The following is a 23,261-nucleotide window of genomic DNA, read 5'->3' on the forward strand; positions in this document are numbered from 1 at the left end:
GCCTGGCAGGCTACAGAGTCAGACACGACTGAGCAACTACTAAAACAACAACAAGCTATTAGAAGGGTTCCTGGAACAAAGCAAGTGCTACTTAAGCATTAGCTATTATTATGTACCCAAATAAGCCATAAACTATGCTACAAAGCAAGTCAACCATTTCCAAACAATTGGTATCATGCAGTTCACATTCTTTGACTACAGTGTGGTTAGATTTTAACTCAACAGAAGATTACAAATATTCTCTGAGGAATTAAAGCACAGACTTCTAATTTATGTGACAAAGAGGAAATCACAATCAAAATAAAAATTTAGAATTCATAAAAAAATATTATGTCTCAAAAACTTGTAGGATGAAGAAATTTGTGGACTTAAATGCTTATATTAAAAAATAAGACAGTAAAAAAAAAAAAAAAAAACACAAAAAGATCCTGAAGAAGTTGGGAGAAAAAAGCAGAATACAATCCAAGAAAGAACAAAAAGGAAAATCATAAGCACTAAAAAAGAATTTAGTCAGAAAAAAGATCCTACAGATGATTAATAAACTAAAAGCTATTAAAAAAAAAACTCTGAAAATTTTGATGAAAGACAATAGTGAAAAAGAGCATTTAAATACAGATGCAGTCAAATACAAAAAATAAGAATAACACAAACAGTTTTATGCCAATAAATTTGAAAACTCAGAGAAGATGTACAATTTTCTAGAAATTATATTTTACCAAAAGTGACTGAAGCAAAAATTCTTTAATTTTCTTCAAAGAAATTGAATAAGTACCTTAAAAATCCACCAAAAAAAAAACCCCAAAACCAACCAAAACAAAAAACTTCATGGTGCCCAGAGGATTTTATCACTTTCTAAAGGAAATCAGTCCTGAATACTCATTGGAAGGACTGATACTGAAGCTGAATCTCCAATAATTTGGCCACCTTATCCGAAAAACTGACTCACTGGAAAAGACCCTGATCTTGGAAAAGATCGAAGGCAGGAGGAGAAGGGGATGACAGAGGATGAGATGGTTAATGGCATCACCAACTTGATGGACATGAGTTTGAGCAAGCTCCGGGAATTGGTGATGGACAGGGAAGCCTGGCATGCTGGAGTCTATGGGGCTGGAAAGTGTTGGACATGACTGAGTGACTGAACTGAACTGATGGGATCAAGAAATAGATCATCACCATCTGAGAAAATTGTTATAAATCATAGAAATGTGAGACATTTCCCAACTCATTTTATGAGACTAGTATTTATACCTTGATATCAAAGCCAGGTATATTTAGTAGAAGAGAGGGTAATTATAGGCCAACCTTACTGTTCCAAAAAAGTGTTAGTCCCTCAGTTCAGTTCAGTTCAGTTCAGTCGCTCAGTCGTGTCTGACTCTTTGTGACCCCATGAATCACAGCATGCCAGGCTTCCCTGTCCATCACCAGCTCCCGGAGTTCACTCAAACTCACATCCATCGAGTCGGTGATGCCATCCAGCCACCTCATCCTCTGTCGTCCCCTTTTCCTCCTGCCCCCAATCCCTCCCAGCATCAGAGTCTTTTCCAATGAGTCCACTCGTCGCATGAGGTGGCCAAAGTACTGGAGTTTCAGCTTTAGTATCATTCCTTCCAAAGAACATCCAGGGCTGATCTCCTTCAGAATGGACTGGTTGGATCTCCTTGCAGTCCAAGGGACTCTCAAGAGTCTTCTCCAACACCACAGTTCAAAAGCATCAATTCTTCGGCACTCAGCTTTCTTTACAGTCCAATTCTCGCATCCATACATGACCACTGGAAAAACCATCTAACTTTGTGAACCCATGGACTGTAAGAATCCGCCAGGCTCCTCTGTCCATGGGATTTCCCAGGCATGAATACTGGAGTGGGTTGCCATTCTGTTCTCCAGGGAATCATCCCCACCTAGGAATTGAACCCAGGTCTCCTGCAGTGCAGGCAGATTCTTTACTATCTGAGCCACCAGGGACAAAACTCCTAGGAGTTTATCCTAGGAGTGCAACAATGGTATTATATTTAAAAATCTATTACTGCAGTTTACCACATTAAGAAATTAAAAGGGAAAATAGGATTATCTTAAAAGAGCAGAAGAAGCAGTTAATAAACTTTAACAATTCTTAGAAAAACAGGAATAAAAGGAAACCTTTTTAATCTGACAAAAGGCGTTAACCAAAAGCCTGGAGCAAACATCATACTTACACTGAAATTTTAGAAAGCTCCTTTTAAAGAAGGAAAAAAGCATATCCACTATCCTCATTCTATTCAGCATTGTTCTCGAGAGCTAGTCAGGATGAGACAGAGAAATCAAATAAAAGACATAAGAATTGAAAAGGAAGAAATAAAGCCATCATTATTTTAAGATAAGGATTGTATATATAAAAAGGTCCAAAGAATGTGTTTCTCTCTTCTTTAAAAAATCCTTTCTTGGACTCCCTCTTCTTCTTAATTACCACTCCATTTCCCTACTCCTTTCAGGAGGAAAATGCAGTGTCCACAGTTCACTTTCTCCAAATCTCCTCCCATTCTGTCTTTAACTCCAACCCAGCTTTCACCTCTCTCTATCCAACAGCAATACGTTTATCAAGTCGCAGTGACCATCATGTGCTGGAATAACGGTCAGCTTTCAGTCCCCACCTCACGAGACCTATTGGCAGGGTTTGGCATCACCCTGTTCTTGATAGTGTCTCCACTTGGCTCTCAGGACATCAAGCTCTTCTGACTTCCTTCCTCCTTCTCTGAGCCTTTCTCCCAGTCAACTTTATTTGTCCTGCTTCATCATCTTCTTGACGTTTGAGCACCAGGCTCAGTCTTTGGACTTGCTTCTTTTCTGTCTACACTGATTCCCTTGGTGATCCTATCTAGTCTCAAGGCTGATGAATTCCAAAATTAAAATGTGCAGCCCAGACTTCTCTCCTCACCTCCAGATGCATACCTCCAGCTGTCCACACTTTATTACCACTCGGATGTCTGACAGCTCAGACTTTATGTATCTGAAGAACCCTTGATTCTTTCTGCCCCTCCCCAAAATCTGTTCTTCCCAGTCCTCTCTATTTTGCTTAACAACAACTGTGTCATTGTATTTTTTCAGGCCCCAAATCTTCGAACCCTCCCCACTTCTCTCTTTCTCTCTCTTTCTTTTAACATGTGATAACCATATCAGTGAATCTTGTTTGCTCCATTTTCAAAACATATCCAGAATCAGAACACTTTCTTATCACCTCTATTACTCCAAGAGTCTCTGTTGTTTCTTACATCCAGACTATTGTGAAGCATGTTAATTGGCCTCCCTGTTCCATTTTTGCCTTTTTAGCAGACTCTTCTCAAAACAGGAAAAGTGAAGGTAGGTTGTATTACTCCCCTGGTGTCAGAATTCTCCAGCTCTCCGCCTAAGGTCCTAAGTGATCCAGCTGCCTTTCCCTTCTGACCTCATCTATGATTGTCCCACTTTGCTCCCTCTGCTAATAGCACACTGACCACTTTTCTGTTCCTCAAAAACTCTAGGCTGCCCTCAACTTAAGGACCTTTGAGTTGATGGTTCCTTTACCCAGAATGATTTCCTGAAGGTATCCACAGGTGATGCTCTTTCATCTACTTCAAGTTTTGCTTCAATGTTAGCTTCTTAGTATGGCCTGTCTTGTCTGCCCGACTTAATAGTTTTCAAAACTCTAATCTTATGTTCCCATTCTTTGTTTTATTTTCTGCTTATTTTCTTATCCTCTCCTTATATACTATATATTTTCCTTATTTATTTTATTTCTGTCTCACCCAATTAAATATATTATGATGGCAGGTTTATTTTTGTCTGTTTTGTTTACTCCTATGTCCCCAGCATAGAAGTCTCTAGTACATAGTAGGTGCCTAATAAATATTTGTTGAACAAATGGAAAAAATTACAGGCAGTGAGAGTTGAGGGAGTTTATTGGACATAATATCACTATACAGTGTCATTGATGCTATAATCTCTCAAAAATAGTTGGAAAATATAATTATTAAAAGGGTACCATTTATAACTTCAGCTAAAAATATAAAATATTTATAAATTTTTAAAAAGATATATAAGACTCAAGATCCTTGAGTAAAAAATCATAAAACCTTATTTAAAGATATTGAAGAAGATCTAAATAAATGGACAGATACACAGTATCTACAAATAAAAAAAATAGTACCATAAAGTTGTTAATTTACTTCAAATTAATCTATAGATATAATAAAATTCCAATCAAGATACTGACAGAATTATTCACGAAACTTGAGAAGCTTATGCAAAATTATTAAAGGACAGAAATGAATCAAAGAAGTTTTAAAGAAAGACTTTGAGGGTACTTGTCCTATTGTATATCAAGACGTTACAGTAAAAGGCAAGCTATACTTGATTAAGAGGTGTGCAAATGCACAAAGTGACAAAGATTCATAGAAAGATATACAGAAAAACCCCCTTTAAATTAATAAGAACAGATTCTTCTTAAACCTCAAGAGAAAAATGAAAAAAAAAAAAAAAGTCCAAACCTTAAGGAAGTACTTTACCGAAAAGGAAATTTAAATGCAAATAGCAAATAAATACATGAAAAAGTGGTCAGACTCATCAATAATGAAAGTACTGCAGGTTTAAATATCAGTCAGACACTGCTTCACTCAAACAGACAGAAATTTTTAAAATCTGATAAAAACAAGTATTAATCAGGAAATAAAGCCACTGAGACTCTTAACATGGCTGATCAGAGTGTAAATTGGTGAAACCATATTGGAGAGCAGTTTGGTGGTTTATCAGAAAATTGAAAGTATATGAAACCCTAAATTTAGTTGTTTCACTACTGATTGTGTACAATAGCTTTTAAGCACAGCTGCCAAAATTGTTAATTATAAGAATGTCCAGTGTGGCACTGTTGGAATAGTGAATATCCATCAAAAGAAGCCTGGGTACGTAGACTGTGGCGTGGTCATGTGATGGAACAGTCTATTGCACTGAAAACAAACGAATTGGGACTACACATACTGACATAGATAAACCCCAAGGACATAATATTGAGCCTTATTACACCATTTATATAAAGTTTAAAAACATGAACTACAATGCTGTAAGTCATTTTTGAGCCATGCATATGTAGCAAAGAAATAAAAACATGTATGGATAAATACTACAACAGGATATTGGTTACTTTAAGAGAGGAAAGGGAGAAGTATTGAAGGGGAAGAGAGAAACATGCAGGTGGCAACAATTTTGTTTAATTTCTTAAACTGGGTGATTTTTGTGTACTTAACATTTTTTATTGTTAAAAATATTGAAGAGAATTGGAAGGTGGGTCGATCGATTAGGTATGAGTGAGCATCAAAGGAAAGGTGGTGTTGAGAGTGTGAGTGAGGCTAAATGGACAGGGAGACAGTCTGACCTGTGAAATCTGGAAGGAGAGCCTAGTAGTAGAAGAAGTGAATTATTAGGTAAGGGTATTCCAGAAGTGGTGGCTGTGCAGGTGCAGGAGGGCCGAGAGGAGCTACTCCACATTCAAGGTCAGGAGGGGTGACCTCATCCAAGATAAGAAGCAGCGGGTGCACTTTGCTGGAGCAGCTGTGAAGAGATACCCCACGTCCAAGGTAAGAGAAACCCAAGTAAGATGGTAGGTGTTGCAAGAGGGCATCAGAGGGCAGATACACTGAAACCATAATCACAGAAAACTAGCCAGTCTGATCACATGGACCACAGCCTTGTCTAACTCAATGAAACTAAGCCACGCTGTGTGGGGCCACCTAAGACATGGTGGAGAGGTCTGACAGAATGTGGTCCACTGGAGAAGGGAATGGCAAACCACTTTACTATTCTTGCCTTGAGAACCCCATGAACAGTATGAAAAGGCAGAATGATAGGATACTGAAAGAGGAACTCCCCAGGTCAGTAGGTGCCCAATATGCTACTGGAGATCAGTGAAGAAATAACTCCAGGAAGAATGAAGGGATGGAGCCAAAGCAAAAACAATACCCAGCTGTGGATGTGACTGGTGATAGAAGCAAGGTCCAGTGCTGTAAAGAGCAACATTGCAGAGGAACCTGGAATGTTAGGTCCATGAGTCAAGGCAAGTTGGAAGTGGTCAAATAGGAGATGGCAAGAGTGAACGTCAACATTCTAGGAATCAGCGAACTAAAATGGACTGGAATGGGTGAATTTAACTCAGATGACCATTATGTCTATTACTGTGGGCAGGAATCCCTCAGAAGAAATGGAGTAGCCATCATGGTCAACAAAAGAGTCTGAAATGCAGTATTTGGATGCAATCTCAAAAACGACAGAATGATCTCTGTTCGTTTCCAAGGCAAACCATTCAATATCACTGTGATCCAAGCTTATGCCCCAACCAGTAACACTGAAGAAGCCAAAGATGAATGGTTTTATGAAGACCTACAAGACCTTTTAGAACTAACACCCCAAAAAATGTCCTTTTCATTATAGGGGACTGGAATGCAAAAGTAGGAAGTCAAGAAACACCTGGAGTAACAGGCAAATTTGGCCTTGGAATGCGGAATGAAGCAAGGCAAAGGCTAACAGAGTTTTGCCAAGAGAACGCACTGGTCATAGCAAACACCCTCTTCCAACAACACAAGAGAAGACTCTACACATGGACATCACCAGATGGTCAACACCGAAATCAGACTGATTATATTCTTTGCAGCCAAAGATGGAGAAGCTCTATACAGTCAGCCAAAACAAGACCAGGAGCTGACTGTGGCTTAGATCATGCACTCCTTATTGCCAAATTCAGACTTAAATTGAAGAAAGTAGGGAAAACCACTAGACCATTCAGGTATGATGTAAATCAAATCCCTTATGAATATACAGTGGAACTGAGAAATAGATTTAAGGGACTAGATCTGATAGACAGAGTGCCTGGTGAACTATGGATGGAGATTTGTGACATTGTACAGGAGACAGGGATCAAGACCATCCCCATGGAAAAGAAATGCAAAAAAAGCAAAATGGCTGTCTGAGGAGGCCTTACAGATAGCTGTGAAAAGAAGAGAGGTGAAAAGAAAGGGGAAAAGGAAAGATATTCCCATTTGATTGCAGAGTTCCAAAGAATAGCAAGGAGACATAAGAAAGCCTTCCTCAGCGATCAACGCAAAGAAATAGAGGAAAACAACAGAATGGGAAAGACTAGAGATCTCTTCAAGAAAATTAGAGATACCAAGGGAACATTTCATGCAAAGATGGGCTCGATAAGGGACAGAAATGATGTGGACCTAACAGAAGCAGAAGATATTAAGAAGAGGTGGCAAGAATACACAGAACTGTACAAAAAAGACCTTCACAGATAATCACAATGGTGTGATCACTCACCTAGAATCAGACATCCTGGAACGTGAAGTCAAGTGGGCCTTAGAAAGCATCACTATGAACAAAGCTAGTGGAGGTGATGGAATTCCAGTAGAGCTATTTCAAATCCTGAAAGATGATGCTGTGAAAGTGCTGCACTCAATATGCCAGAAAATTTGGAAAACTCAGCAGTGCCCATGGGACTGGAAAAGGTCAGTTTTCATTCCAATCCCAAAGAAAGGCAAAGCAAAAGAATGCTCAAACTACTGCACAATTGCACTCATCTCACATGTTAGTAAAGTAATGCTCAAAATTCTCCAAGCCAGGCTTCAGCAATACGTGAACCGTGAACTTCCAGATGTTCAAGTTGGTTTTAGAAAAGGCAGAGGAAGCAGAGATCAAATTGCCAACATCCACTGGACCATGGAAAAAGCAAGAGAGTTCCAGAAAAACATCTATTTCTGCTTTATTGACTATTTTACAGCCTTTGACTGTGTGGATCCCAATAAACTGTGGAAAATTCTGAAAGAGATGGAAATATCAGACCGCCTGACCTGTCTCTTGAGAAACCTTTATGCAGGTCAGGAAGCAACAGTTAGAACTGGACGTGAAACAACAGACTGGTTCCAAATAGGAAAAGGAGTATGTCAAGGCTGTATATTGTCACCCTGCTTATTTAACTTCTATGCAGAGTACATCATGAGAAACGCTGGACTGGAAGAAACACAAGCTGGAATCAAGATTGCTGGGAGAAATATCAATAACCTCAGATATGCAGATGACACCACCCTTATGGCAGAAAGGGAGGAGGAACCAAAAAGCCTCTTGATGTAAGTGAAACAGAGAGTGAAAAAGTTGGCTTAAAGCTCAACATTCAGAAAACGAAGATCATGGCATCTGGTCCCATTACTTCATGGGAAAGAGATGGGGAAATAGTGGAAACAGTGTCAGACTTTATTTTTGGGGGCTCCAAAATCACTGAAGATGGTGACTGCAGCCGTGAAATTAAAAGATGCTTACTTCTTGGAAGGAAAGTTATGACCAACCTAGATAGCATATTCAAAAGCAGAGACATTACTTTGCCAACGAAGTTCCGTCTAGTCAAGGCTATGGTTTTTCCAGTGGTCATGTATGGATGTGAAAGTTGGACTGTGAAGAAAGCTGAGCGCCGAAGAATTGATGCTTTTGAACTGTGGTGTTGGAGAAGACTCTTGAGAGTCCCTTGGACTGCAAGAAGATCCAACCAGTCCATTCTAATGGAGACCAGTCCTGGGTGTTCATTGGAAGGACTGATGCTGAGGCTGAAACTCCAATACTTTGGCCACCTCATGCGAAGAGTTGACTCACTGGAAAAGACTCTGATGCTGGGAGAGATTGGGGGAGGGAGGAGAAGGGGACGACAGAGGATGAGATGGCTGAATGGCATCACCGTTCGATGCACATCATTTTGGGTGAACTCTGGGAATTGGTGATGGCCAGGGAGGTCTTTCATGCTGTGATACATGGGGTTGCAAAGAGTTGGACATGACTGAGTGACTGAACTGAACTGATTCCAGAAAGGACTTGAAATGAAAAGATAAAATGTAAAGGCATACTTGGGAACTTAGAATTCTGAATAAGTCATTTTCTCAAAGCAAGCCTAAAGATAAAATATTTTCCAGCTCTGTTTTGGAGTAACTGATGCCTGGACTGCCGAGCAGAATCCAGTGATGTTCGATTCTTTTGTGAGTGACTTTGGGGTAAGGACTAAAGGCTTATTTGCTAAATGTATAGATTATGCAAAGCTGGGGATGATAACTAATGTACTGGACAGAATTTTTTTTTTTTTCTTTAATTTGGCCACATTACTCACCATGTTGGATCCTAGTTCCCTGAATAGGGATAAAACCTGGACACTTGACAGTGAAAATACAGAGTCCTAACTACTGGACAACCAGGAAATTCCCAGAATCATAGTTTTTTCAAAGGTATAGATATTCTAAAATGAGACAAGAATATTATTTCAATGGTTTAAAATGTAACATAATATAGTTAACATTTTTTCAAGTTATCTAATTTCAAGTCTTGATTCAACATGAGGTTCTTGGCATATCACAGGATAAATGTGACCAACTGCACCATGTTACTATTGAAAAGAAGCTTTAGAAACAAAGTATCTGACTAGTATCAGCAACTATTTCAAACAATTGGTTCAAGTAGTAGGCAATGATAAATTACAATAATAAATATAAAAGATTCCAGGGGAAGGTACCCTGAATGCTGAGAATGTAGACAATCTTTGGGAGCTACAATGAGGCAGCCTCCAAGAATCTGGAAAAGAGGTTGCCCTGTGAGGATTAGACAAACAACCATTAAGGCTAACCCAAGGCACAACGTGTACATAGGTGACTTTACAGTTGAGTTAAATACAATCTCAGGGAGGTAGGGCTAAAATATAGGTTAAAATACAGGAGGAAGAAGCTTAGCCAGTAACAGAGACAGACTGAGTAAACAGACTTAGCGAGAACAGCATGCAACGCACAGGAATTCTGATGGACGTGAGTTATACTTTTCATTATAAATCACTAAGTCAGCACCTATTTTATATTTCTGACAGCATGATTTAAATAGCGTTTCTCATGTACTGACAAAATTGTGTTTTCAGACCAGAGACTGGTGTAACTCTTCTCTGCTACAGAGCCTTCCTTTGTCAGGGGGAAATATAGGACAGTAAGGATAGTCAACTGGGAAGATAGAAGCCAGAGGTGAGACTTGATACTTACCTGCATATGTTTAAAGTTCTTCTTGTAGCAACAGAGGTTTAATTCTCTTAATTGTTAAGGGCAGAGACCAGACTAAAGGATACTGGACAGAAAATATTTATAAAGAGAGAGATTTTATTAGACTAAAAGGAAGAACACACTAACAATTTCACCTTCCAACAGTAGAACAAGCTATCTCTTTGTTAGGATTCTTTGATCATAAACAGCAGAAAAAATCTGGATAACTGAAGCAAAATAAATAAAATAATTAAAAGATAAGAGGAGGCTGAAGATTTCAAGGGGAATTTGTAGTACTTAGCCTTAGAAAGGCAATGACTGAGGCAGCTATAGTCACAGAAGGGTAGAAAGTGAGGACTGTCTCTTTGGAATACCAACATCATAATAACTCACCCTTTGCTAATTTCTTTCTTAGAATCACTGGGAAAGAAAATCTGATCGGCATATCTTGGATCAGGTGTCCCTCACTCCTGCTTTCCCCCTTCCCTGGCAAAGGGCAAGGTAGAGAACCTTGATTCAAGATCCCATGAAGGAAGGGTTCATGCAATGGAAAGGGACAATTTACTGAAGGAAAATGTAGGATCAGGAAAAAAAAAGTCAGAAACTAGCATGTTCTCATCATTGCAAAAATAGAAGGAGAGGCCACCTGGTTGTCAAGAATCCTAAAGAAGGGGTTTCTGTGCTGGAAGGAAGTTGGAAAAGGCAGTTTAGAAGGTCCCTTTCAGTTTTATGTTTATAAAGAGGAACTGATGCGAAGAACTGATTCATTTGAAAATACCCTATTTATGGGAAAGATTGAAGGTGGGGGGAGAAGGGGATGACAGGATGAGATGGTTGAATGGCATCACTGATTCAATGGACATGAGTTTGAGTAAACTCCGGGAGTTGATGATGGATAGGGAGGCCTGGCGTGCTGCAGTCCGTGGGGTCGCACAAAGAGTCGGATACAACTGAGCGACTGAACTGAACTGAAAGGTGGAATTGACTACTGAAATGCAAGATCATTAGGAAAGGTCTAAGAAGGAATATTTAGTGGGTCTTGGTTATAAGGGAAAGATGGGATGCAGCTACAAGAAGAAACCACAGAGCAGGCACTGTGGTTCAAGGCTCTAATTGCTGGTATTAGTCATTGAATGTTACAGTCCCTGAGACACCATGGAAAGGGCATGAACAATGGAAAGACATGTAACAAAATCTGGCTTGGGAAATTTAAGCTGGCAATTGTTAGTAGATTGAACTAGAGAAAGGCAAGGCCAAAGGCAGGGAGAATAATTGGTTTGAGAGCCTAAGCCAAGGTGATAGCAGTGGGAAGGAACAGAAGGAGCAGATGAAGAGGCATTTCTCAGGCAGTGCTACAGAACTTACACGGAAAGGAGACAGTGAGAGAAAGAAGTCAAGAATGACTCCAGGTTTCAAACCTGGAGATCTAGGAAAAAGCTAGTATAAATGGAAGAAAGGTGATGACTTCTAATTTAGATATATTGAATTTGAGGTGATGGATATCAATTAGGATGAGCTTGAAGTTTGGCAAGAGGTCTGAAGGCTGAAAACATAGATCTGGGATTCCCCCATGTAGAGATTGCACTTGAGGATGTATGAATAGATGACTTTCTATAAGGACGGACTATAATGCAAAAGGGTAATTAAGTCTTTTTGGAAAGAAGCAATCACTAAGAACTAGACACACTAGAAATTGTTTCAGGAACAATGAAACTTGACCTGGCTTTTAAAGGAAGGGAGGAGGGAAGGAATGCTAACAGGGACATATTTATAAGTAGAATCAATGAGCAACTTAAAAACTAATCAACATGATCCCTGCATTTAGAAACTGGATTGATCTGCATGATCAAAACTCTCTTTAAAAAATTGACTTTTTTCTTTCTGCCACTTATCTACTCTGTGCCACAGTTGTGTGTGCATCTGTGTGTGCTCAGTTTGTGTCTGACTCTTTGCAACTACATGGACTATAGCCCATCAGGCTTCTCTGTCCATGGGATTTTTCAGGTAAGAATACTGCAGTGGGTTGCCATTCCCTACTCCAGGAGATCTTCCCAACTCAGGGATCAAAACCTGTGTCTCCCGCATTGGCAGGTGGATTCTTTACCAACTGTGCCACCTGGTACAGACAGAGAATGGAAGAAACAGGGTGTGACAGAAGTTAGTAAATGAGGATCGCAGGAGAACAGCTAGCTCTCCAGACGTACTGGTCTGGTTGGGATGCTGAGTGGAGGGCTTAAAGGATGAACAATGCTCTTGAAGACAAAGGAGGTACCAGCTTTAATGGTTAAAAGTGGGGACACATAATAGAACTCACCAGTCCTAAAATTCTGAATTTGTCATCTGTGAGACAAAGCGACTCATGAAGAAACAAAAGAAATCGCTGGCACTAGTGACCTCTAGTGGAAATCGGCTTCAGGGAAATACAGATACAGATAGGTATTTGTATACACACGCATATACATATTCTCTATTAGATGAAATCAGTAGTATATTCAGCCAATTTATTTCCAGAGGAATGTGAAGGAATGGGGTTGCTGGAAATAGCATGCACATCCTACTCAGAAAGTGGAAATGTACCAGAGAAATGCTTTGTTTTTTTTTTGAGTCAGACTAAGTTGATTAATTTTCTGGACACATAATTGCTGTCAAAGACATTACCTGAGAAAAGAAGACTGTTTAGGCAATGACTTCACTGGTCACTGGGGGGACTTGGCATGTGAATGGCAGCCAAAAAGAGAACATGCTGACAGATTTGAGGAGGAAGCTGCACTGGTTGCTATTATGCCTTTTAAACATCTTTTCATTATGACATGGAAGAAAGCTGTTATCTCTGAAATATGTACATATTTGCTATTCAGTATTTTATGGCTCAAGTCCAGTCTCTTTCCTTTGCCTGGCACATGTTTGTGCCAAGTGTTGGGAAAAGCTGTTAAGCTGGGAGGATGGGATACTAGGTGGTCTTGGCCTTTGAAATGGGACCAATCTCTAAGCACGACCAAGAAGGTCAACATCAAGCCACCTTGGGCACTCTACATCCAGTCTCTTTGAGACGTGCTTTCAGGATACATAATCTTGACATTGAGGAGAAGTGAAAGAATGGGAGGGTTGATGGAGATTTTAAATTTGTCTGATCACAACTGGGGTCTAATAATGGGTGAGTTGAATTAAATGGGGGGAGGATAGAAAAAATAGCAAGGAGAAGGTTTAAAGAAATGGAGATTATATGAAAGTAAACAGAATCAGCATTATTAAGCCCTGGGCAACTGTCACTTCTGGCGGTAGAGTGACGGTTCTCCTTTCTCGTGTTGCCTGCATGGCAGGAGGTGTCATCTTGCCTTCTTTCATTATTCAGCTCCCACCCAACACCCTGCTTTGTTTACTGATGCTCTTGTGCAGCTTTGTGGGTCTGCTTTTCCTCAGATTTGCTCCTTCTCATCTCTGTGTCATCTCAAGGATTCAGAAACAACCTTTAGACAATCTTTTTTTTTCCTTTTGAAAATTCCACTCTGGCCTGCAATTTCCAGGGTTCTGGTCTCCATGGATGGACAAAAGGTAGTCTGACTGCTCCCTCCCGCTCAAGTCAAAGACTTCCCTGGTGTTATTTCTTAAATGCCAACTAAACCACAGGGCAGAGTTAAGAGAGACCGACCTGAGTGATCCTTCCTCTTTCCTCTGCAAAGATCTTTTCCCCCAGAATATGTACAATCATTTAGCTCCAGAATAGATTGTTTCAGGGATCTAGTCTACAAGCTAGTTTACTTACTGAAGATGAGCTAATGATTTTGATTTGTTCCAAAGCTTCTGTCAGGCTGTCTTCAATCTCAGAGTCCTCTAAGGAGAAGAGGTCTCCGGCTCGCGAAAGGTCTTTTTGTCCCAAGACCAGTCTGAACAGTTGATGCATGCTGAGAGGTTTGATGATCAGTGGACTGCCTGCAGGCCCAGAGCCGTGCATCTCAGTCAGCAGAGGTTAGTGAGACCAAAACACGTGGCAGGCCATAGACTTCATATACCTTGAAAGGTCATTTTTCTCCAGACTTTGAGGGTTTTTTTCTGACACTCTCTGCAAGAGAAACAAATGACACAAAACAGCCATTAATTGAATGTCATGAGCTCAGAATGTGAACTTGGTGCCCAGCAGAGAGAGAGGAAAAGAAAAAAACATTTGGAATGTGCAAGGAACAACAGATTTTGGCTTGATGACCTTCAAAAGAACTCTTTTCTTATTTTGTCTCAAAAAGCCCTGTCAAAGATGATTCTATTTTTCCAGAATTTAATTCGATCCTTTAAAAGCAGCTTTTTAAGAACCTACTTTTCTCCTTTCTATATCCTTCTCCTTCTCTTCCTGCCACAAGGAAACAAGTGGACCAGCAACAAATATGCCCAATACTTGCCAGATTTCCCCAAATAGATTCTCATGGAAACCAAACAGAAAAGGGCAATGAAAGGAAAAGAGAACACAGGAAACACCTTTTAGACCCAATACCTGTTTCCTGGATGTGGAAACTGATGCCTAACTTACCTTTATTGGCTGGGCTTCTGTGCTATATTGACAATAGAAACTTCCTGAACCTCAATCCAGAAGGTGATCTCAATCCCCAGTTCTTATGTACTCTCTAAACGAATGGCAGTGAAATAAAGAATTCTGCCTGGGAGTGTGACATGAGATAAATCTCTACAGAACATGAGCATGAACACAGAGCTTGAAGGTGAGAATATTGCAATGAAGGCTGAAAAGAAGGGTCTGAGGATTTGGCAACCCTCCCTCTCTCCCCACAGCTGAAATAATAAAGTCCCACTGTAGTCTCTATTCAGTTAACAGCCCACAGAGATTAAGGTAATGGTACCAATTAAATAACTAATTATTCTCATCAGCTTCCTTCTAGGCTTCGTAAAACCACAGATCATTTGCACTAGCAGAGACCTGAGCAATCATTTCAGAGCCAGGGAGGTTTAAGAGTTCTTCAAGACTCCTGATATCTGTGGCAGTACTGTTCTGATCTCAGGTCAGTGGGCTCTCCTGCAGTTTACATGAGAATGGAGCCACCTCATACATACAGGTAACTTAAAAATGCTATCATGTGTTTAGAGAGTGAGAGCTGAGAGTGCTTTATGTAACATAAGCAGCAGGCAGTTCTGCCCAGCATTTCAACCTGAATGTGGTGCCCAGAACAAGCATGAAAAGGAGAGTCTGCTGCTCCCTTGGGTGTCTCAGACCTTCCCCGGAGCTATCACTGAGACAGCATCTCTTGGTGCTGAATGCAGTTTTCAAGTTTGAAGATACATACTTTCCATATCTCTAAATGCAAGCCAAAACCTTCATCAGGCACTTGACAAAGAAACTATCAGTAGTATTCCAAACGGTGCAATTCATAGGCCACTGAAGAGATTTCAAGGATAGTACTGCGTACATGCAAATTTTGCACTATCTACCAGCTTCAGAAAAACTTAGAAAGTATTGTTGTTGTTTAGCTGCTAAGTTGTGTCTGACTCTTTTGCAACCGCATGGATTGTAGCCTACCAGGCTTCACTGTCAATGAGATTTCCCAGGCAAGAATACTGGAGTGGGTTGCTCTTCCTTTCTCCATAGAAAGTATAGAGTGTCACTTTTTTAAAACGAGGCCCAATATTTAGATATGTTTGTCTGTATGCCAGGCCCTGGATACTTTGTAAACACTAACTCATTTAATCCTCATAACAATGCTATGAGGATATGTCATTCCTATTTTATAGATGAGGTATGTATGTTTGCATATGAAAGTGGCTCAGTCGTGTCTGACTCTTTATAGTCCATGGAATTCTCCAGACCAGAATACTGGAGTGGGTAGCCCTTCCCTTCTCTAAGGAATCTTCCCAACCCAGGGATCAACCCAGGTCTCCAGCATTGCAGGCAGATTCTTTACCAGCTGAGCCACAGGGAAGACCATAAATAAGGAACCCAAGGCATTAAATAACTTGTCCAAGATACAGAACTAGGAGACTGGAGAGTTGGAATTTGGACCCAGACTCCAGAGCTAGGCTTCCAGTTTATAACCACCATGGACTGATGATGACACGTAAGGCTCCATGTGAGGCAACTGTTAGGAATAGAGAGCATTGTTAACATTTAAGGATAAAGATATGGGTAGAGTCATAAAGCAAGAAAATGAGTTCCTCTTCCCTCCTACACTGACCCTGCATCCTTGCCCATATATACCCTGGGATTTAGGACAATCAAAGAGCAGAAATGTGACAAGGAAGAGAGGCTTCGAGGATGAGAAAAGAACAAGAGCAGTGGGAAGATTTCAGGGGCTGGGGTGAGCAAAGAATGAGGCTCCTACAAAGTATTTTGTGCTGTGATGTGCTAAGTCGCTTTGGTCACGTCTCTATGGACAGTAGCCCACCACGCTCCTCTGTTCACAGGATTCTCCACGCAAGAGTACTGGAGTGGGTTGCCATGCTCTCCTCCCAGGGATCAAACCAGTGTCTCTCACATCACCTACATTGGTGGGTGGGTTCTTTACCTCTAATACCACCTGGGAAGCCCACAAAGTACTTTGCACCCTGGTAAATGTGAAAGGGTGAATTATAGTATCTACAGGAAAATTAGGGTGGTGTTTTCCTGGATTTGCCCCTGCTCTCCCTATCCCCCAGCCTCACACATGTGCAATGACAGTGTCTCCGTGAAATAATATTCAGGAAAGTAAGACACTGGATGAAAATGACTTCATCTCGACCAGTCAGCTTGTTGGTCAATATCAGGCACTTCCAGCAGCAGATTCAGCTGCCCCAGACATAGCAGAGCTGAAGCTCTGGGAAGAAGCAGCAATACGTGCTGGAGAACCACAAGGTTCTCCTAGGTTCCTTCTTTTCTTTTTACACCTGCAGTGACACATGGTGTGGAGCCCCACACTCATGCTTCCAATTGTGTGTCTGCCATTGTTCAACACACAGCCATACATGAAGACATTCACACACCCAAGGGTGAGGGAGTGAGAGAGGAGACTTATACCAAACATTCTACATTATAAGGATGACTGAGGAAAAAGTCCCCTAAGACTTCAAAGGAAGTTTGGGGAAGTATGAGGGAGAGAGATATCTCCTAGGGGAAAATAATAAGGAAATGGCTATGTGCCGGAAATAGTGTTCAGCCAAAACTTTTAGGAGAGGTTTCCTTCAATGCATGTGTGCCCAATGCATTCTAGGTCACCTACTTGTCTGGGGACCCAGATTGAAGTTCTAGCTCAGCTACTCAGTAGTTGTTGGACCTTTGCTTCATGCTCTTCCTTTCCCAAGCCTCATTTTTCTCATCTGCAAAATGGGTCCAAGGCACACCAAATCTTATCTTTTTGAAGATCAAAACAGACAACACACAAAAAAGCACTTTGTAAAATAACGACACCACCAGCTGGTGTTCAGTGGGTGTTTACCATGAGTCAGGCACTACTCTAAGAGCTTCCCAAATAATGAATCACTGAATTCTCAGGACAGCTCCATGTGACGAGAAACTGATGTTCAGAGATGAAAACAAGCAGTCCAGGGGGATCTGCTGAGTAAGTTGCAGAGTCAGGATTGAAAGCAGTTGATCTCCCAGGACAAAGCCCTTTCAGGACTGAGTACAGGTGCATACATGACTGTATATGATAATTACTGAGCTGCCTGCCTTCCCATCCGTCCTCATTTAAAGAGTGGCCTGCATCCAGTCTGCCCTTTTCTGGACAAGAATCAACAAGGCATGTTATTTATCTTTCAGCAGCTCAGGTGTGTAGCTTTTCTAACTGCTCTCTTTGCAACAGCCCAGAGGGTTAGAGCCAAATCAAAATGTACCTCATCTTCTGAGAAACTTCCTACTCTTATGAATGTCATAGTCCTGAGACCTCTCTGTATGTGGATATATGCACTTGCTCTACACACACAGAAGCATGTGTATATGCACACACTAGGACACTTCCTTTGTACCAAGTTCTTTGCTGGACACTTTCTTCTCAGATCTCCCATCAACCCTCCAGGTAGATACTATTACCAAAGAGGAAACAGGACTGGTGAGGTTAAATATCATGCCCCAGGTGACAGAGCCAAGATTCACATCCAAGTAGGTCAGCCTCCAAATCTGGTACTTTCTGTATTACAAAAACTGGCTTATAAAATTCCTTTTTATCCCCAGCTTTGGCTCTCCTAAATTCTTTCCCTAATCTTCAATAAGAGACCCTAATCTGAAACCCGAATTCTTATTATTTGGTCTACATTTCTTGAGCGGGTGTTGATTGACAAATTGGGCTTCTGTATGGAAAAACAGAACCCCCCAAAGAGAAATGTTTCTGCACCATGGGGGACACATTTCCAGATATCCCAGCTGTCCCCCGCAAACGCGCTTTACCTTCGTGCTACTCCTCAAAGGGGCGCTTGCGGGTACTCAGCGATCTATTTTGAGGCTGGGTGGGCATCGGAGTCCAAGGGCACTGCGAGTGGAATCCACTCAGCTCAGTGAGCCTGAAGTTGTTCATTGTGGCGCCGGGCGGAAGAATTCTAGGAATGCAGCCCGAGATGCCACGGGCAGCTCCGGAGTGGTCAGGTGACAGGCTGCGCCTCACCCAGGGGAGAGTTACCTCTGAGTGAAAGGCTCTGTTTCCTGGGGTGAAACAGCCCGCTCCAGTAAAGCGGAGTTGTTTTTAACAGCGAAAACAAAACTGCCTGTGTTCATGGAAATCTATACTTTGCCTGAGAAGAATGGAGGGAAAGAAAAGCTTTGCAGAGAACATAAGTTCAGTAGGAACTCAAACAGGGGAATGGTGTGCCCACTGGGGGCCCTTTCTCAACCTCCGGAAGGGGGAAGAATTGCAGTTTAATAAACACTTCCCTCCCCTTTGAGATGTCCCATACAGAGTTTGAAAAGCTGCGTGTTTGTCAAGAACGAGCCACAGCTCTTAAAGAAGTCATCTGCCTCTAGATTAACATTGTTGAAACTTTCAGAATGCAGGAAGTTGCTAATAAGTAGAACAGACTTACTCAACAAAGATGTATACTATACCCTCACTCCCTTTTTTTCCATTTTATTTGCTGGAAGGTACTAGACTGGTATTAATACTTTAAACACTACAGCAATACTCCAGTTCAGTTCAGTCACTCAGTAATGTCAGACTCTTTGTGACCCCATGGACTGCAGCACACCAGGCTTCCCTGTCCATCACCAACTCCCGCAGCTTTCTGAAACTCATGTCCATCCAGTCAGTGATGCCATCCAACCATCTCATCCTCTGTCGTCCCCTTCTCCTGCCTTCTATCTTTCCCAGCATCAGGGTCTTTTCCAGTGAGTCAGTTCTTCCAATCAGGTGGCCAAAGTATTGGAGCTTCAGCTTCAGCATCAGTCCTTCCAACGAATATTCAGGATTGCTTTCCTTTAGGATTGACTGGTTTGATCTTGCAGTCCAAGGGACTCTCAAGAGTCTTCTCCAACAACACAATTCAAAAGCATCAATTCTTTGGTGCTTTCTTTATAGTCCAACTCTCAGAACATGCTTAGCCTGCTTCATCTATTGATACTCCAGAAGAGAAAAAGGTACTGAAACACTTTCTTACTGTTTCAAAAGTTAATGATTCATTTAAAAAACATGTTTCAAGCTATATTGTTCTCTCCCCCTAGCTTCCTATAGTAGGTCTGTTCATCCCATCAAGTCATCTATCTGCTGGCAAAGTACACAAAAAGTTGTGACCTGCATGATCACCAAGATGTGGGCACTGTGGGTGTCTCCCCAGGAGATCTACCCCACAAAGGTGTGCACTCAGGGTGGCCACACGCCTGTCACTGAACCAGATCCTAAGCTTCAGGGGAATGGCCTCAAAAATCTTCCTAAACACTTGGTGATCAATCATATTTTTATACCATCCATACCTGAGGACTGTCTCCTTGAAGAGTTTATAAAAATAGAGAAGCCAGACATCCATGAATAGATATATTTTCTCATTGATGGTTTTCTGGCTGATAGATACTGATGAAGTATCTCTATCCTCTTCTCTTTTAATAGAATAGATTATATTTCCTTAATCTCCCCTCTTCTTTATCCTCCATTCAGTATTCATGGTACTTATAACTAGTTTTTATTCAATTTTCTTTTAGTTTTAAATGAACTTAGGGTCCAGAGGTGAACACAGTGTGAGAATCCAGTAAGAAGAGCAGAGAGGAGTGTCAGGGGAACCTGGACACACCTGGCTTCAGCTATGCCATTACCTGCAGCATAAACCTGGTCACATTACTCAACCTCCCTGAGCCTCAGGTTCCTTATTTACACCTGAGGATGGTGATGTGGGTTGTTGAGAGTTTAAAGACATTATATAAAGCATTTAACACAGACCTGGCATATAGCAACCATACAAATAGTGACAGCAATCATATCTTTAATAACATAATTATTCTTGTAGGTCATTCTCCTGTTAATGCATCCCCATGTCACACCTTTTAAATACTAACAATGGCTCTGCTGCTACCGAAGATTAAATTCACAGCATTAAAGATGCCTAGGTCTTTTCCATTTGTGTTTTATTTATATCCTAGTTGTAGTCTCTCATAGTCTTAAATCGGGGTAGTTCATGCACTGTCTTACAAATGTCCTTGTTGATTTCTTCAGAAATTAATTTCTCTCTGGAAAAACAGCCTTACTGTGACCCTACCCCCACCAAGGCCAAACAGTGAGAGTGAATTTTTTCAGTATCTCAGACATTTTTTTGGCCAGGTAATCCAAATACCTGCACTTTCTACTTAAGCACAGTGCTCACTCCCATGTTTATTAGGGAGGAGGGAGTGTATTATTCCTTCCAGGGCACTATAGGGAAAAGTTCTTTATGACTTTTCAAGGTGACCTACACTGAATGGGCGCTAATAAGACATTGCTGGTTTACTCTATTATGCATTAGTGTGTGTGTGTGTGTGTGTGTGTGTGTGTGTGCGCGTGTGCACGTGTGCATGCATGCACACTCAGTTGCTCAGTTGTGGACAATCTTTCTGACTCCATGGAGTGGCATCCCAATAGTTGGGCTATTAAGTCTTCTGGTTCAAGTGTGATTTCATTTAGCAGAATCTACTAATTACACACCTGAAACAGAAGACAATGGCCTGACTATTGGAATACCACTTTGGGAGGATTTCAATAAACATAACTATCTCAGGAAGCCAGTTTATTCTGAAGAAATTAGTTTCTAGCTTCCAACTCCAGGTTAGGCTGTTCTCTGGTTTTCATCTCAGAAAATTCTATAATAACAATATTTATTTATATTATGCTTTGGGGATCAAAAAATTATCATTTTATTTACTTGTGTTTAAAATGCCCACCGACTAACTTAGACCCCTTTGGGTTCTAGAAATTTTCAATAAAGTTCTCAGATTTGCCCTTGAAAGAAAGGATTAAAGATTCTTTTCAAGGAGCATCTTTTTCACACAGTGTGAAAGCACTACAGGCGTTCCCATGGGAATGGGTCGCATACATTTCAGCCCTTCCCACAAGATGTCTATTGTTCTCTGGACGTCTCTGGGCTCCCAATGCTGCCGACATGTTGCTATACTTCACTTCTACTGAAAGCCTCTGCAGCTGGGTTATTCTAAATGATGCTAAAGGACTCAGCCCTTGGTGTTTTTGCTAGAACTCATACAGTCTAAGTGTGTAGCAGCCTTGTTATCGTACGCATACATGAAAAATAGGTTTGATGCCCTATTTAGGCAAGAGCTCAAAAAACTACTTAATTGTGAACATGTATTGCAACTTATGAGAACACACATATTAATAGATAAGAAACATTTCTCTCCATCAGGAATGAGGGAAAGATCTAATGAACTTTCTAGACCAAGAATTTGTAATCTGTCATAATGGTTTCATGGGATATCAATTTTCATTTATAAATTCTGACTTTGTAAGACATATGTGCTCTGGAATTGATACAAATCTCACCCAAAAATTTTAATTCCAATTTTCTGGGTTTGTTTTACAAGAAAACATACCCAGAGTTGCAAATTACAAGAAAATTCAAAGTTAAATGTATCTCTATTTACATTTAAATGTCATACATTAAACAACTGCATGACCAATTCAAATAATGCCCTAAGTATGTTTTTTCTAGTTTTTAAATTGAAAACATACATAAATATCATGGAATTCAGCTGTTGAGTACTACAGCAATTTAAGTATGTATCTGAAAAAGAAAAAAGTGGCCAGATTTAGTTATGATTTGTAAGGTGTCTGAATTATCAAGGGAAAAAAAATTACAGCAACAGCAAACAATAATGGTGACTGTCCAAACTAGTGACTGTAATGATACTACTGACTTTTCTTTGCAAAGCATAGGCAGGATCAGTTTCTTTGCTGGTTGCAAAAATGTTTCTTGAGGTAAATAAAAATATGAAATAGAAATAAGCCCAAACTCTTATGGAGTAAAACAAAATGCACCTTCGGTGAGTCTAGAAGCACAGTTTTCTGCTCTAGAGGCCTAGAGACATGTTTTAATAATCCACAGAGAGGTGGCTTTTTTTTTTCCATAATAACTAAAAAGTATGCATACATGGCCAGACACACAACTCCCAAATGTACTTTATCTGCGTAATCAGCCAGCCCCTGGAAGTTTCTCTGCCCCAATCCCGCAGCCCACCCTTTGCCTCACTGCAGCTTCTGACATCTACTTTAATTAGCTTTTGTTTTTGCTGAACAAAAGGACAGGAAAAAAGACAGCCATACCTCTTAGCACAGGAAATTCTGGCCATCATAGGAAATAGATGGCAAAATGCTTGATCCTAAGAGCAATTCTGGGGGACCCCACGGCCATGCTCAGAAGCAGCCAGTCACCCCTGCCCGGCTCTGTCCTGTCGGGAGCAGCGGCGCTTGCCTGCGCTGCTTGTCAAGCCCAAGGTACACTTGATTCCCTCCCCTGGACTCACCATGCTGAATTGAGCAAATGAGTAACTTCTCCTCCCTCTCTCAGACTTCTGCTTACTGCTAACAACTGGCACAAAGTTTCACTTATTTCTACAGTAGATTTACAGAAGACTCTCAGCAGATCCGTAGTTTGAAAGAATTAGAAGATTTGCCCAACAACCAGTAATTTAGGTTCAGTTAATGAATAACTCACTTTAAGGAATCAAGGAAGTTTTAGGTCAATATCAGATGTGGGGCCTTTTATCAGGCAGGCATCAGTGAAAAGGTTTGGGGAGGGATGGAGGAAGGACTGTAGCAGAATGAGATAGTATTTAAGCCA

General features: G+C 40.8%; 1 protein-coding gene across 2 annotated transcripts in view; it reads right to left on the bottom strand.

Annotated features, from left to right (window-relative positions):
• VEPH1 (ventricular zone expressed PH domain containing 1) overlaps positions 1-23,056 on the bottom strand; it is a 271,345-nt gene extending 248,289 nt beyond the window's left edge. Inside the window, exons 1-2 of one of the 2 annotated variants that reach the window (XM_040247539.1) lie at positions 22,945-23,056; positions 13,816-14,112 (exon numbers count right to left, since the gene is read on the bottom strand). In XM_040247539.1, the coding sequence (XP_040103473.1) occupies positions 13,816-14,004 (189 nt within the window). In that variant the 5' untranslated portion in view covers positions 14,005-14,112; positions 22,945-23,056. The other variant, XM_040247541.1, reaches the window with a different exon arrangement.
• Between the last annotated feature and the right edge of the window lie 205 nt (positions 23,057-23,261).

Source organism: Oryx dammah, unplaced genomic scaffold (assembly GCF_014754425.2).
Source record: "Oryx dammah isolate SB20612 unplaced genomic scaffold, SCBI_Odam_1.1 HiC_scaffold_2, whole genome shotgun sequence".
NCBI lineage: Eukaryota > Metazoa > Chordata > Mammalia > Artiodactyla > Bovidae > Oryx > Oryx dammah.